At 54.0% G+C, this 14,911-nt stretch overlaps 4 protein-coding genes across 4 annotated transcripts; 1 reads left to right on the top strand and 3 right to left on the bottom strand.

Annotated features, from left to right (window-relative positions):
- Positions 1–1,481: 1,481 nt before the first annotated feature.
- BO70DRAFT_292423 (chromatin-remodeling ATPase CHD1) lies at positions 1,482–6,040 on the top strand (the record flags this gene model as incomplete). The annotated part of the gene is made up of 2 exons (XM_025539407.1): positions 1,482–5,854; positions 5,908–6,040. The coding sequence occupies 2 exons, from the start codon at positions 1,482–1,484 to the stop codon at positions 6,038–6,040; spliced, it is 4,506 nt and encodes a 1,501-aa protein (XP_025399199.1).
- A 1,828-nt stretch (positions 6,041–7,868) lies between these two features.
- Positions 7,869–9,321, bottom strand: BO70DRAFT_337069 (C2H2-type zinc finger protein; the record flags this gene model as incomplete). Its single annotated transcript, XM_025541136.1, has 3 exons — positions 8,594–9,321; positions 7,977–8,527; positions 7,869–7,940 (listed from the first exon to the last, which is right to left on the bottom strand). The coding sequence occupies exons 1-3, from the start codon at positions 9,138–9,140 to the stop codon at positions 7,869–7,871; spliced, it is 1,170 nt and encodes a 389-aa protein (XP_025399198.1). The 5' UTR covers positions 9,141–9,321.
- A 173-nt stretch (positions 9,322–9,494) lies between these two features.
- BO70DRAFT_387464 (aldo/keto reductase family protein) lies at positions 9,495–11,282 on the bottom strand. The gene is made up of 4 exons (XM_025545914.1): positions 10,990–11,282; positions 10,826–10,939; positions 10,508–10,763; positions 9,495–10,436 (listed from the first exon to the last, which is right to left on the bottom strand). The coding sequence occupies exons 1-4, from the start codon at positions 11,039–11,041 to the stop codon at positions 9,956–9,958; spliced, it is 903 nt and encodes a 300-aa protein (XP_025399197.1). The 5' UTR covers positions 11,042–11,282; the 3' UTR covers positions 9,495–9,955.
- Positions 11,283–11,680: 398 nt separating this feature from the next.
- On the bottom strand, positions 11,681–12,323 carry BO70DRAFT_396715 (uncharacterized protein; the record flags this gene model as incomplete). Its single annotated transcript, XM_025546641.1, has 2 exons — positions 11,681–12,148; positions 12,201–12,323. The coding sequence occupies 2 exons, from the start codon at positions 12,321–12,323 to the stop codon at positions 11,681–11,683; spliced, it is 591 nt and encodes a 196-aa protein (XP_025399196.1).
- Positions 12,324–14,911: the final 2,588 nt, after the last annotated feature.

Below are 14,911 nucleotides of genomic sequence, written 5' to 3'. Positions count from 1 at the left end.
ACTTCTTACATTCCTGGCGACATTTCTATGACGGGGGACGGGTCAGAAAAATCGGGTTGGGCGATGCGAAGTATAGCAGAGGATCCTCATACCTTGGGTTTGCACTATCACGGAAGAAGCAATACGTCTCAGTAAATATTGATGCGTCCAGTGTGGTGGTGGCAGGGTATGCTGCGGGGTATAAAAAAAACTCACTTTGTCACTGTTGACAATAGCAACTCTAGACACATCGATCCGTTAGCTCAGAAGTCTTCAAGAAAAAAAAAAGTCCACGGAGGTGGATTTGGCGGGTCATACCTGGTAAGCTTGTCAGACATGATGCCTGTTCAGATCACGTAGAACGCGCGAAACAGATATAAAGTGGGCAGAAGAGTAGCAGCAAAGACGCAGGAACGTCGACGGTGGTGTGATCTCGGGGAAAAAGACGGATCACACTGCGACCGGAGGACTGGCAGAACGCGAACACGCCAGATATCTGCGCAGGCAGTACCAAGAAGAGGGTGAGGAGGAACGTTGCTGGAGAACCCCGACGAGGAGGGGCTCTCGAGAGAAAACTATGCCGGGCGTTGTGGGCAGCCGTCGCAGCCTGAGGCAGCAACGCCGGCCTGCATTATTTCCTGCCGACCTGATTGGCCTGCCGCCCGCCGCGGTCGAGGGAGTCCGGAGGAGAAATTGATCCGGGCCCGCGTCGCACGTGATGAGTAACACGCGCTAGGCCGGTTCCAGCCTCGCTTGAGGGGCACTAAACCGCACAGAGCATGGCGGGCGCTGGCAGCCTGAGCCGTCAGGCCGCCAGCCAATCCCTTCACGGCGACTCGTCCACCTCCAGCCGACGTACAACACTCTTCCTACTCCCTCCTCATATTCTCAGCGGTCTCCCCATCGTTCCTCTGCTGCCTCCACCATTCCATCCTCCCCCCTCCCCCCTCCCCCCCCACCTTTCCCCTCAACTTTTTCCACCATTTACTCCCTAATTCTCCCCTGAGTCGGGGTCACCAAGCTATGGATTGTAAGTATTTTGTTCGTCTTTCCTAGCTTTTCCAGACGTGTCCTGGCACTGTCGGCCTGGGGTACTTCTCCACGGTCTCGACCCACCGAAGAACTTCAGATATCCCCTCATCTGCAGTGCTGAGGGCCTCTAGAGTTCCTATAGGTCAAGGTCTGGCTGGTCTTCTCCTCTTGTACCCGATTTTGCCATTGGATTTGCCCTGACTGTCCACGTCTCCTCCCTAACACTCTCCTGTCGCGTTTCATCCAACCCGTCATCAAAAACATGCCCATGCCATCATACCCCATCTCCTATCTTGTTCACCTACCGATCCTGGTCGTTTCCCATGAAAACTGGGTCGCGTATCTCCGCTCAACACCATGCCGTGCCTTCCATCCCTCCCCGGGCCTGCGCTGAGCGTCAATGCTGATTCCTCTCCTCATCAATAGCTACTAGCATGGTGATCCCATCTACCTCCGAACCATCGGCCGCAATGGCCTTGATGAATGGGTACTCGGTCTCGCCTGCCTCCAATGCTGCCAGCATCCGAGATGAGTTCGCAGCCAGCGAGAGCGAAGGCCACCTGTCCGATACCTCTGCAAACCATGCCGCCCGCGAATCCTCCTCCCCCGATGAAGACGCCGCGGACGATTCCTACAATGCCGGCTCTCCGGACGCCGAAGTAGATGAGGATGGCTCTGCGACGGAAAACGATGGGAACGAGGGCAGTGCGTCTGGCTCTGAAAACTCTTCATCGTCAGAGACCAAGCGAGGAACGAAGCGTAAGTCGTCGTCGGTCAATGAATCGGACTATATCCGACAAAACCCCGACCTATACGGCCTTCGTCGAAGCGGAAGAGCTCGCACGACGCGTCAAGTGGTCGATTCCCCCTCCGAGTCCGAATCCGATGCCGTGGCTGCCCGGTCTAAGCGTCGACGCCCCGCGGCCTCACAGCCGGCCTCGAAACGCCCCTCGCGGTCCGCAACCCGGTCGTCGTACTCTGAAGACTCGGATAGTGACGAGTATGGCGGCAGTCGCGCTCGTACAAGCAAGGCAAGGCGCCGACGCCTCCAGACATCTTTGAACACTGCCCCCTCTCACCCCGAGGTGCGTTTCTCGACGCGAAACGCCTCCAGGGTCTCGAATTACAATGAAGATGACGATGACTCGATGTTCGAGGATGAACCAGACGAGGTCATGGATAACTACTGGGCCACTGCCGTGGAGGACAACCGCCCGGCGGTTGACATTGTCCTCAACCATCGTCTCCAGGAGGGTGTGGACCCAAGTAGCGCCGACCTCAGTCGCCACGACTTTGAGTTTTACATCAAATGGCAAGGCAAGTCGCACTACCATGCTACGTGGGAAACGGTCGAGAGCCTTGCAGACTGTCGTAGTACGCGCCGCCTTGACAACTACATTCGCAAAGTCCTGTCTGAGGACATCCGCCTGAAGACCGACGAGGATGTCGCCCCCGAGGACCGGGAAAAGTGGAACCTCGACCGGGAGAGGGATGTAGACGCTATTGAAGATTACAAACAAGTTGAGCGCGTCATCGGAATGCGTGAGGGCGACGAAGGCACCGAGTACCTCGTCAAATGGAAACGCCTGTTTTACGACTCTTGTACATGGGAGAGTGAAGAGCTCGTTAGTAATATCGCGCAACGCGAGATAGACCGCTTCCTAGATCGATCCTCTCGCCCCCCGGTGTCAGACAAGTCTGAAACGAATCCCGCCACGCGAAAGCCATTTGAGACCATCAAGAGTGAACCGAGCTTTTTGCAGAACGGCCAGCTGAAGGAGTTCCAAGTGAAGGGGGTCAACTTCATGGCCTTCAACTGGGTGAAGAATCGCAATGTTGTGCTTGCAGATGAAATGGGCCTGGGAAAGACCGTGCAGACGGTCTCCTTCATCAACTGGCTGCGCCATGTGCGGAATCAACAAGGTCCCTTCGTGGTGGTTGTGCCATTGTCGACAATGCCTTCCTGGGCAGAGACGTTCGACCACTGGACCCCCGACCTAAACTATGTTGTTTACAATGGCAATGAGGCTGCGCGCACTGTTTTGCGAGATCACGAGCTCATGGTCGACGGCAATCCCCGCCGACCCAAGTTCAACGTGCTCCTCACGACATATGAATACGTCTTGCTAGATTCAGGCTTCCTCAGCCAGTTCAAATGGCAGTTTATGGCCGTTGATGAGGCGCACCGATTAAAGAACCGTGACTCCCAGCTGTACCTGAAGTTGCTGGAGTTCCGGTCTCCAGCTCGCCTGCTCATCACGGGTACTCCTATCCAGAACAACTTGGCTGAGCTTTCTGCGCTTTTGGACTTCTTGAACCCAGGCCTGGTCCACATTGATGTTGACATGGACCTCAACGCTGACGCGGCCTCCGAGAAGCTTGCAGAGCTAACGAAAGCCATTCAACCCTTCATGCTGCGCCGGACCAAGTCCAAGGTGGAATCCGATCTCCCGCCCAAGACCGAGAAAATTATCCGAGTCGAACTTTCCGATATCCAGCTAGAGTATTACAAGAACATCCTTACCAAGAACTATGCTGCACTCAATGATGGGGCTAGAGGCCAAAAGCAATCACTTTTGAACATCATGATGGAACTCAAGAAAGCGAGCAACCACCCATTCATGTTTCCAAATGCCGAGGCAAGGATCTTGGATGGCAGTGCCCGCCGTGAAGACGTATTGAGAGCTATGATCACGAGTAGTGGTAAAATGATGCTTCTTGATCAGCTGCTGGCCAAGCTGAAACGAGACGGCCATCGTGTGTTAATCTTCAGCCAAATGGTCAAGATGCTTGACATCCTGGGCGACTACATGGAATTTCGTGGGTACACATATCAGCGTCTCGACGGAACCATTCCGGCGGCGTCTCGTCGTCTAGCCATTGAACATTACAATGCCCCTGGGAGCAGCGACTTTGCGTTCATTTTGTCCACTCGAGCTGGTGGTCTGGGTATCAACCTAATGACCGCGGACACGGTGGTCCTATTTGATTCGGACTGGAATCCTCAGGCCGATCTCCAGGCCATGGCTAGAGCGCACCGTATCGGACAAACGAGGCCCGTCAGTGTGTACCGTCTAGTGTCCAAGGATACGGTGGAGGAGGAAGTCATAGAAAGAGCGCGAAACAAGCTTCTGCTCGAGTTCATCACCATCCAACGGGGCGTTACTGACAAGGAAGCGTCGGAGATCCAAAATAAGATGGTTCGGAGTGGGATTTCTGTCAGCGAGCCGAACTCGACGGACGATATCTCGCGCATTCTCAAACGTCGTGGTCAGAAGATGTTTGAACAGACTGGTAACCAGGCGAAGCTGGAGCAGCTGGACATTGACTCGGTACTTGCGAACGCTGAGTTGCACCAGACGGAACAAGCCGAGGAAATCCAGGCCGATGGTGGCGAAGAATTCCTTAGAGCTTTTGATTATGTTGATATCAAGGTCGACGATCTGAGCTGGGACGATATTATCCCCAGGGAGCAACTGGAAGAGATCAAAGCAGAGGAGAAGAAAAAAGCAGACGAAAAGTATCTTGCCGAAGTCATTGAGCAAAACCGACCGCGCAAGCGCAACGCCCCTGGGGATGTACGGGATACACGTGAGGAGCGCAAAGCTAAACGACAAGCGAGAGCGCAGGTGAGCATGGACAATGCTGATGATTCCGATTCCGGCCAGTCGGATCCGATGCGACCCCTGACGGAGAAAGAATACCGCCACCTCCTGCGATCGTATCTCCGTTTTGGTGATGTTGGGGAACGCGAGGAAGATGTTTTCCGCGAGGCGCGTTTACTTGATCGGGACAGGGAGACGGTCAGGGCTGCTTTAAATGAAATCACTGACAAGGCAGCCGCTCTTGTACGAGAGGATGTTGAAAGATTAGAGGCTCTTGAACATTCCGGCAAGGTGCCGACGAAAAAAGAAAAGAAGGCAGTCTTGTTTGATCTTCATGGCGTCAAGCGTCTGAATGCGTACACTATTGTGGAACGGCCGGCGGAGATGCGTATATTGAAGGAGGCCACTGCTGCAGTACCCGATTTCAAAAACTTCCGTGTGCCGGAAGCCACAAAGGCCGCGGATTATACATGCCCGTGGGGTGCGAGAGAGGACGGTATGCTATGCGTGGGTATCGCGCGTCATGGATATGGCGCTTGGACTCAGATTCGAGACGATACCGAACTCGGTCTAAGCGATAAGTTCTTCCTCGAGGAACACCGGGTGGAAAGGAAAAACGAGCGCATGAATGCCGAGGACAAGACCACCAAGTCTCCAGGTGCTGTCCATCTGGTTCGTCGTTCGGACTATCTGCTATCTGTCCTCCGAGACAAAGCCACAAGCGGTTCGAGTGTCAGCGCGAAGCGAGCCGTCGACAACCATCACCGGAACAACCGGAAAGGCTCTCGTGCGCATGCGAGCAACAGCGTGTCGGCGTCACCGGCCCCGTCAGCGCGTAGGGGTCATCGGGAAACAGAACGATCCAGGCATCGGTCCCATACCCATGGAGCTCGGGATAGTGTTGAGAGACACCACACCCCGAGCCACGATGCCCGGTCCAAACCCGTGCATGACGGGGAGCGCAGCCGCCATCGGACCTCAGACGCTTCCAGTGAGGATGTCCGACGCCGGAAGCTCCACGAGAACGGCTACTCCGCGGGCAAGGAGGACATGTCGCGCCTCTTCTTCAAGCCAATCCGTGAGAATCTCAAGAAGGTATCCGCTGTCACGAAGGAAAACTTCCCGAACAAGGCTGAGCGGGCCACGGAACTGCGACGTCTCTTGGGCAAGATCGGCGAGTTCATCGGCCAGAACCTAAGGGGTGAGGGCTCCGTTACTTCTTTGGAGACCCGTTTATGGTATGTGCAAGCCCATTGTTAAGCCAAAATAGGACAATGCTAACTAGCGCCAGGCAATATGTCTCGTTGAACTACTGGCCCAACAAAGAGGCAGGGGGGTCCAAACTTCAAGAAATGTATCATAAACTGATTGCTGCCCGGAAGGAGGCGGCGGCCACCAAGCGCGTCACATCCAACGGGGAGTAGACTGTGATCGAGTCCGACAAGCACTGGATTTACAAACAAAAGCTGTCGACGGTCTTGTTATTGTGGAGTTCTTTTGCCTTTTGATTTCTTTTTCCCTTTTTTTTTCTATCATTCATGTTACAGGTACATACATATGCATCATTTGGGAAAGCATGGCGACGGCGTCTGGTATGATCTACGAAAGGAAAGGGGGGAGTGTTGTGTTGATTGATTGATTGATTGACCCACCACCCCACGAGTTGTGGAACTTCATGATGTTTGCTTGCATGGCAGTCTTCTTGGCTCTTATGTCTATGTCTTTATCTGCGACCCTGTTTCATCTCCATCTGTCCTGTCCATCTGTGCGTATTTGGAGCCTTTGGGCTTTGATTAATGTGTTCACTCACATATATCATTCTCCTCTTTCTCTCTTCTTCTTTTTCTTCATCTTCTTTCTTCCTGTGCGAGGTTCATCACTGCTGCCTCCCATATACCTGGAGTCATGATGACCTTTCTTTCTTTTTTTTTTTTTGCTGTGGTCCTCCCTGTTGATTCTAGCCGTGGGACCGGGTCCCTTTTACTTTACTTTACTTTACTTTACGCGTGTGGTATGCTTGGCCCGCCCGCCCGATGGTTGGTCGACTGACCTGGTCACTTGAACTTATATCCGAATTCAATTCACCATGTATCTTCTTCAGATTCTTTTTTCCTCTTCTTCTCTTTTCTTGATCTCAGGTCTACACTCAGAGTTTGACCTGTATTTGGTCTGATCTGCTGAGGAGGGTTGGTTGAGTGAGTGAGTGAGTGAGTGAGTGAGTGAGTGAGTGAGTGAGTGAGTGAGTGAGTGAGTGAGTGAGTGAGTGAGTGAGTGAGTGAGTGAGTGAGTGGCTGAGCAGATGGGTTAGAGCGTGGGTGAATTGTCTGTCTATCGAAGGAAGTACTATCTCTCCATCTGTCTTTAGATTTATTTATCTGCCTACCTACCTATCTATCTGACTGGACTGGGTATTATGAGCGATTACGATGTAGTTACCTTTGGTAGGAATGTATGCTGGTATTAATGCTATCTATCTACTTAGGTACCGCATTTATTGTCTGTGTGACCTGTATATTGGGAGGGGAAGAGAGGGGTGTGTCTACTCCGTACTACTCATTTAGCTACATCTACCTATGTACCTATAACATACCTGCTGAATCTATTGGTATTGGTTGATGATTTACTACTACTACTACTACTACTACTACTACTACTACTACTACTACTACTACTACTACTACTAACACACACACACACACACACACACACACACACACACACACACAAAACTACCTATTATCCAAGACAGCACCAAAGAGTTTGATTATCACTTGATTGATTGATCGATTGGTTCTTTAAAGGCAAAACATAATAAGTAGAGCGCCGCGCCAATCCCATTTCATAGAGTACAGATACAACAACACTTCTCGTTGGTAAAAGGAGGAAAAGTCCAGGATATTTCGCAGGAGGGATGTAGAAAAGAAAAGAAAAGAAAAGAAAAGAGGCAGCCGGAATTGAAGCGGAGCAGGTGGAAGATGAAAGGAAGGGAGGAGAAGAAGAAGATAAGAAGCGCCGTGGTAATATCCGCTGTTGTGTGCATGTCTGTCTGTCTGCTTGACAGTCTCTCTATCAGACGATGCTCGATTTTGTGTCAATGTCAATGCCAATGTCACGACCAGCCCGATGGATAAAAACAGCAAAGCTTGATGAGAGAAAATGGTATACAGGATGGGGGCATGCATGGATTGGACCATTGGCAGCCAAGAAGACAACTGAGTCGGGTCGTAGATATCGAGTAGTCGATCCCACCCTCTAAGGCGGAACAGACCCCTCTTCAGGATCAGGACCGACATCCATCTCAGTTGTCTCGGACTGACGAAGCTGCTGTTGCGGATCCTGTTGCTGCGCCTGTTCCTGCACCTTATCCGGCGAGTCATTGGGAGGCGGCGCGGGATTCGGGACGCCATACCCGCCATCAGGCCCAACAATGGCTCTGAACAACCGCAGCTCTGCCTCGACCAGATCATCAAAGATGGCCTCTTTCTCCATCCACGACTCCTTTCTCTTCACGTGGATCTTGTCCCACGCGCTCCGAAGCTCCGCCGTCTCCTGCTGCGCCCAGTGAATCTGTCGCAGAAGCAATCGATACAGCTGCGGCCCCTCCAGCAGCATCTCGTACGTGTCGAATTCCTTCTCCAGCCCCCCCGGAGGCAGCTGCAGATCCTCCTCCGTGCCTACCGCCTCATCGTTCGCGCTTTCGCTGTGCTCCCCGGCATCCTCTTTCGGCGGGTACGACAGCTTCAGCTTCAACCGCTGCACCTTGCCGGCGGGGGTGCCAGCGGGTGTACCGGCGGCGGAGGCGGCGGCATGGTGTTTAGGGACGGGGTCGGAGGGCCGCAGGGCCTCGGTTTCATGGACGGTTCGCATGTGCTTGGCGAGGGCGTCGGAGCGGGTGAAACTGCGGTCGCATTCTACAGGAAAAGCAGAGTGTATTAGTCACTGGCGTGGTTGGGTATAAAAAAGTGGTGAAGACAAACCCGGAAGCGCGCAGTAGAAAGGCTTTTCTCTCGTATGGCTGCGCATGTGTGCGCGCAGGGCGTAGCCACTGGCATGGGTCTGGCCTTTGCGGGTGCAGTCGGACCACTCGCAGGAGTACTTCTTCTGGCGGCTGCCGACGTGTTCGTCGTGGATGTGTTTGACCAGCCCGTCCATGTTGCCGAGGTCGCCGGCGTCGCACCCGTCCCAGCGACACACGGTCACCTGGTCGTTGCCCTGGCCGCTATAATCGTCATCCTGGCTGCCGCCAATCAGGGCCAGGGTGGTGGGGGAGTTGGGGATGTCGCCGGAGGTGTCGGACGAGATGGAGGTGGAGGGTGAGGCGGGCGCGAGGTCGTCCTGGAAGGAGGTCGAGACGGGGGTGTTGCGGTCCCAGGAATCGACGCCGGTGCGACGGCGCTTGGAGGGTGGCATATTGGTGGCGGAGGGGGAGAAGCCTTGCTTCAGGTCCTGGTCTTGGTCTTCGCGATCCGACATGTCGTCGTCGGAGGCAATGGAGGAGAGGGGAGAGCCCGGAGATTCCGTCATGGTGGGAGGTGGGAGGTCGGAGGTGGGAATCGAGGACGGACGGACAGACCCGCTTGGGGTCTGGTGAGGGAATGTGTTGATGGGTGGATGGGTGGATGGGTGGGTAGGTTGGTGAGTGAATGTGTGAATGGGGTCGAGTGTTAATGGGAGGAGGGAGTGGATTGAGGAAGCAACAAGCAACAAGCAACGGCGGCGTTGGCGCAGTTCGGCGTGTCGGCGTATACTATTGCGAGCTACTAGCAAAGCACGGAGTCCTCCTGGCGCGCACTGGCAATGTCACGTGATGAGGCTATTAAAGCCGCCGCCTTCCTCTTCTCTCTTCTCTCTTTCTCTTTCTCTTTCTCTGCACTTTCTCTTCCCCCTCCACGGCAGTGTCGCGCGTGTGCTTCATGTTTGCGCTGTGCTACGTCCATTGGACTCACTGCTCTTGGGGTTCCTTGGCCAGTTCCTCTGTCTTGCTAACCAAACCAGTAGACAATTGGGGGTATTTGACGCGTCGGGAAGCTCCAGCAGGGTAAGTGACCGATATTTTCTTCTGGCCCACCGCCCACCTCTTATGATGAATAAAACAAGAGTTCTGCAATTCGGACAGTCTCCTCTTTTGTGAGATTGCATGTTGATTCTTCTACACTTGATCTGATTACTGTTTTATTGGATTCTTAATATGCATGAAGCTTCTGCTCCAACACCTCGCTGACAAATGGCTTATCCAGGAACCCTCCCGTCCTATCCTTCTATAGCAATACAATTATATCCAGTTTCAGTAGTTGTCAAATCTCAACGTGTATTATGCTGCTCCCCCGAGTTCCGTAGATTCAATACCGAGCGCCAACAATCTTGTTCTCCTCCAGGATGGCCTTGAGCTCGTCCAGCTCGGCATCGCTCAACACCGGAACGCCTTGCAGATTCTGGGTCACCTTGTCGACCGTCGTGCCGCCGGGGATGGGAATAATGGTGGGCAGGCCGGGCTTGCCGCTGAGGGCGAGCACCCAGGCGATCGCGATCTGCACGGGGGCCACGTTCTTGCGTGTGGCCAAGGCATTGACCTCCTGGACCAGCTTGATGTTCTGCTTCATCGCCTCATCTTGGTATTTTGGCAACGTCCGCCGGAAATCTCCCTCGGGGATCTCCTCCAGCTTGGTGAAGGCTCCCGCCAGCACGCCCCGGCCCAACGGGGAGTAGGCCACCACGGGGATGTCGAGCTCCGCGCAGACCTTGGCCACGTCGTTGTGGAGGATAGTGGTGTCCCACAGGGACATCTCCACCTCCACGGCCGCAATGGGGTGGACTTTGTGCCTGCGTCGGGTCAGCCACGGCTCTGTGCGATCCCCCATTTATTGTAACAGCGCGTAGGGAAGGAAACATACGCTCTGCGGATGGTCTCCGCATCGACCTCACTCAGCCCAATGCCTCCGATTTTACCCTCCTTGACCAGTTGTGCCAGCACCGTCACCTGTTGCTCCACGGGGACATTGGGATCCTGCCTGGCGCATTCGAAGATGTCGATGGCCTTCTTCCCGTCCAGGACGCGCAGGCACTCGTCAACGCTGCGGCGAATGTTGGCCTCGGAGCTGTCCGGCTTGAGCTCACCCTTCTTCGCCCCGCCCTTGATGCTCAGGACGACTTTGCTGGCGTTCTCGGGATGTTTGGTGAAGTACTGGTTGAGGAGGTGGCACGAGTGGTACTCGGGGTACCGTAGAGTTCGCCCGCGTTCCAGAAGTTGGCGCCCAGCTCGAGGGTCTTGTTCAGGGTGTCGAAGCATTGCTCTTGCGAGGGAGGTTCAGGGACCCAGGTCATTCCTGATTGCTGGTTAGCTGTGAACGTCCCATAAATTTCTCTAGAACCATACTCATGAGACCGTAGCCGGTAGCACCGACCTCTTGTCCGTTTAATGAAGGCATTTTTGCTGTGATGTGCGAATACTGGTGATTCTGCAGTGTTGCGAGTGAGGGAAGGGTGCGTGGAAAGCTGGAGTGGAGGGGCCGACAGAGAGGGGCAAAGAGAGGGCTTTATATCGCCCGCCGTCCCTCCTCCAGCTTTCTGTCCTACCCTCCTACCCTCCTACCCTCCTACCCTCCACCTCTCCCTCCGTCCGACTCCCGGTGGCACCTGCACCAAAACATCAATATCGTGGATCATGTGGAAGACTATCTCGAGTCAATCGTCAATTCTGCACGGTGTTAAAGCTGACAAGCCCCGGAGACCGATGGCATCGGACTTAACCCCGGGCTTAAGACTTCGGTCATCTGTGGCGGGACGGAACCATCGCGAATGTCACAGAAGCCGGGATCGTCCTTGAGGGACAGCAAGATAAGATCACTATTCAAGTCTTGATTTCTAATTTCTAATGACTAATTGCTAACTATATTGCGAGTACCTAATCATAACAGTTTCCTTCCAAACCATTGGTCTTCATCAATCGTGACGCGCCGCTGAGATGCTTTTCACATAAACAAACAATTCCTTTCGAACCCAGAGCAAGAGACAAAAAGAAAAACCCAGACCCCCCATGAACATCACCCAACTTTTCATGAAACTGCTTAGTTGAGGGTGTGCTCGTCCTTGCTGTCCAACGCCTCATCGATGGTGTGCTGGAGTTGCCGCATCAGGGCAGACACGAACCCGGCCGGGTTCTGGGCGGGATTCGGGAACCTGTTCTCGTCATCCTTCTCACCCTTGTTGTTCTTGTTGGTCTTGGGGCTCGCAGTGCCTGGGGTGGCCGAAGGAGTCGCGCTGGCATGGCTGACATGGCTCGGGGTGGGCTTTCTCTTCTCCTCTTTGTCGCCAGCAGTTGTCTGCACATCGCCTGCTTTGTCATCGGTGTTGTTCTGTTCCGTCTGGGTTGGTGTAGCGCTTTTGCTGTCGTCGATCACGTCGGGCTGGTTGCTGGACTGGTCGTCGGACTCGTTGTCTTCTTTCCAGTGGTTGAGCTTGTTCAGGTCGCTCAGTCCGACGGTGTTGAAGAGACTGGAGACGAGATCGTTGCTATTGCTGTTGGGCATCTCTCTCTGTTGAATGTTAGCTAGCTGTGTCATGCGTTGAGCGGGTGATGGGGCATACCGGTGAGCGCGGAGTCAATGCACTCGCCTTCTGGGACGCGGGGACCGGATAGGCTTGGGTGATTGATGAGAAGGCCATGCAAGCCAGCAGGAAGGAGGCCATGGAAGCTTTGAAGCAAGGCATCTTGAAGATATGGAGTGATGGGACGATGAGATGAAGATCAGCGTTTGAAGCGGGGCTAGTGAGATGATTGCTTGAGAAGATAAGCTTGAGTGGATGTCTGGATCATCAGAGTTTGGGGAGACAGCAGGGCTAGATATACTGCTCGTGGTTGCCCTGGACTCCTGTGCGAGAACTCTGCCGCCGCCTGGAATGGAGAGGGCTGGAGAGCGTCGCGGGGGAGATCCCTCGCGTTTTGCAGCCCGCCCCCCAGAAGCCTTTCAGAACGCCTCCCGGCGAGATCTGGCCACTGTGTGGCTTCCTTATGGTATTCGTGGTTGCCCGGAGCCTTCCAGATGAAGATTCTCATCAATACGGAAGAAGCTTCGTTGAAGTTGACACCACCACCAGACGGGACCATCTTTAAAGAGGACAGAGGTCTTTCTCGCGTCACGCCCATTTCAAAGAGTCCAAATGCCCTTGTTTCATCGAGTCATCCGGGTTTGAGAAGCGTGAAACAAGGACCTCGAATGGAAGGGGCAGCCATCTGACATTCCAACGGCTCGCGCATTCCAACTAAAGGCTAATATCTGACAGAGCATACCCGCCGCACTTCGTTATGAGATGTCTCCCGGGGAATGAGATCATACACCAGTTGGAATGCATTCCAGGTCTCGTCGACCAATGTACAGGGGTAAGGTAGAGATTGATCTGTTGATGAGGAGATGTCAGTGGATGTCCCTGCCTAGCGACGGCGACAGGCACGCGTCGCACCTATCAACCAATATGGCAAAGAGAAAGCTCGATACTCACATCACAGCCCAAGACGTCGCGATTCGACATCTGTCACTCTGCGCATCACTGCAAGGGGCTTGCCCGAGCGAGTCTCTACCTGATCTCGGCATACCGGTATGGGTCTAGCCAATATCTTGTATACTTGGTCCATATCCAGCCTCTTCCATTATTCGAGCAAAGGTCTGGGCCAGCACTTCACTGTTTTTGCATTCTCTATGCTGAGGGCCCAGCAGCACTATCCCCGCTTCGTGCTAAAGCTATAGCGTCACATAAGCTTGGGTCACGTCACGCCCTATCCATGTATCCGCAGAATCCTCACGAGCATCAGGATGCTGACCATGTGGACCGCTCAAACCAACCATGCATATCTGACTGCAATTGGTACCAGCGATTTGTAGGATCGAGGGGCGGCTGTCTAATATTGCGGACGAACGGAGATGAGGTAATGAGGATTCTGACTATGACATGAGAGTTCAGGATGTGCTCGAAGTACGATCGATCGGTATTCTATTGTCCTATCGTTTCCAGGAATTTCATCTCCGAGGTTTCACTGTCCCTGGTTACCGAGGGACCAACGTCAGCCTTCAGCCATGAAATTAGGTGCAGATGGCGATAAATTCAAAGTCGCAGGCAACGCAATATCAGCCGGCCCAGCAGGCTGAGCGCATACTATAGCGCATTCATTGGCCAACCTGCCCCCTGCCCATCTGGATCAGACGCGTAAGTATACCTTTGCACGGTATATGGATTGCTTTGTCTGATGTTGATGTACCCCAGCAAGCAGCAGAATCAAGCAAGTAAACCCAATAGCAGGCGTCTGTCCAAAGCCACCCCAAGGGTCCAAGCCAGCTGACGCACGCAGCAGAGCAGACCTCAGACCCTGTCTATGTCTGTACAAATGCAATCGTCCCATCCCCCCCGGGGACGTATCATGCTGACAAGGTAGACCACCCAGCACGGGTAAATAACGCCTTCATTTGGACATACGTGATCAGCCCTGGACCGCCCAAGGCACCCCAATCCAGGGTCTTCCGGTGGCTGCTGACTAGCCTACCACCAAGACTCACGGGGCCCAATATACTTTGCTAGATGGTAGTCTGATCCTGTCCCCGAGGGCGAGACTCGTCCGCTACTCCGGAGAAGGAATGATCTTCCCTGCAGGCTGCGTTGCTGAGATTGGAGAAGTAATTCTCCATGCTGCGCTCGGTACATGCTGTGCACGAGACCTCCACACTCGTCGGACGTTTCCAGCGATCATTCCATCAATCAACCCGGCTACGGACTGTCAATCTATGGACATGCCGTCGTACGCACCGCCCCCGTCCAAGTTATCTGATGATGGCGGGTATGGAGTCGAGCTACGTACTCAGGAGGCCTCGGGCGTCCGAAACGTCCGCCCGTCTTTGTCAGAATGCCCTCATCAATGAGAACATGCTACGTAGACCTCTTCGGTCTGGTCTGGTCATCAGAGCAACAGACTGGGGGTCTGTTAACGCCGAGCCTAATCAGCGCGAGCAGGCAGAAAAATTCGATGCCTCGGTGAGGAGGCGATGACGAGAAAACGCAACGAAGGGAACCCTTAAATGAAGTCGGCCCCAATCGCAGCGCCGCTAACACCCCTGTTCTTTATATCCGCGAGCCCTAACCGGCCCCACTGGGGGGGAAGAACGGAGCATTCGTATGCCTCTACGGAGTACTGAGTACGCAGTGTACTGTGTACGTAAGTACGGAGTAGGCGAGATACAGCCTCGGACATGAAATATGGGGAGACGATCATGACCGACCGAACTGACAGGCATCCGAATTTCCCTGCCTGA

Source organism: Aspergillus heteromorphus (assembly GCF_003184545.1).
Source record: "Aspergillus heteromorphus CBS 117.55 chromosome Unknown BO70scaffold_13, whole genome shotgun sequence".
Taxonomy (NCBI): domain Eukaryota; kingdom Fungi; phylum Ascomycota; class Eurotiomycetes; order Eurotiales; family Aspergillaceae; genus Aspergillus; species Aspergillus heteromorphus.
The sequence above is the reverse complement of the archived record's forward strand: the minus strand, read 5'-3'. Positions and strand labels throughout refer to the sequence as shown.

Bases quoted from the DNA above. Each gene is read 5' to 3' on its own strand.
- BO70DRAFT_387464 (XM_025545914.1), bottom strand. From the start codon at position 11,041: ATGCCTTCATTAAACGGACAAGAGGTCGGTGCTACCGGCTACGGTCTC. The intron at 10,940-10,989 runs GTATGGTTCTAG...ACCAGCAATCAG, and splicing joins TACCGGCTACGGTCTCATGA to GAATGACCTGGGTCCCTGAA. The intron at 10,437-10,507 runs GTATGTTTCCTT...GACCCGACGCAG, and splicing joins GCGGAGACCATCCGCAGAGC to GCACAAAGTCCACCCCATTG.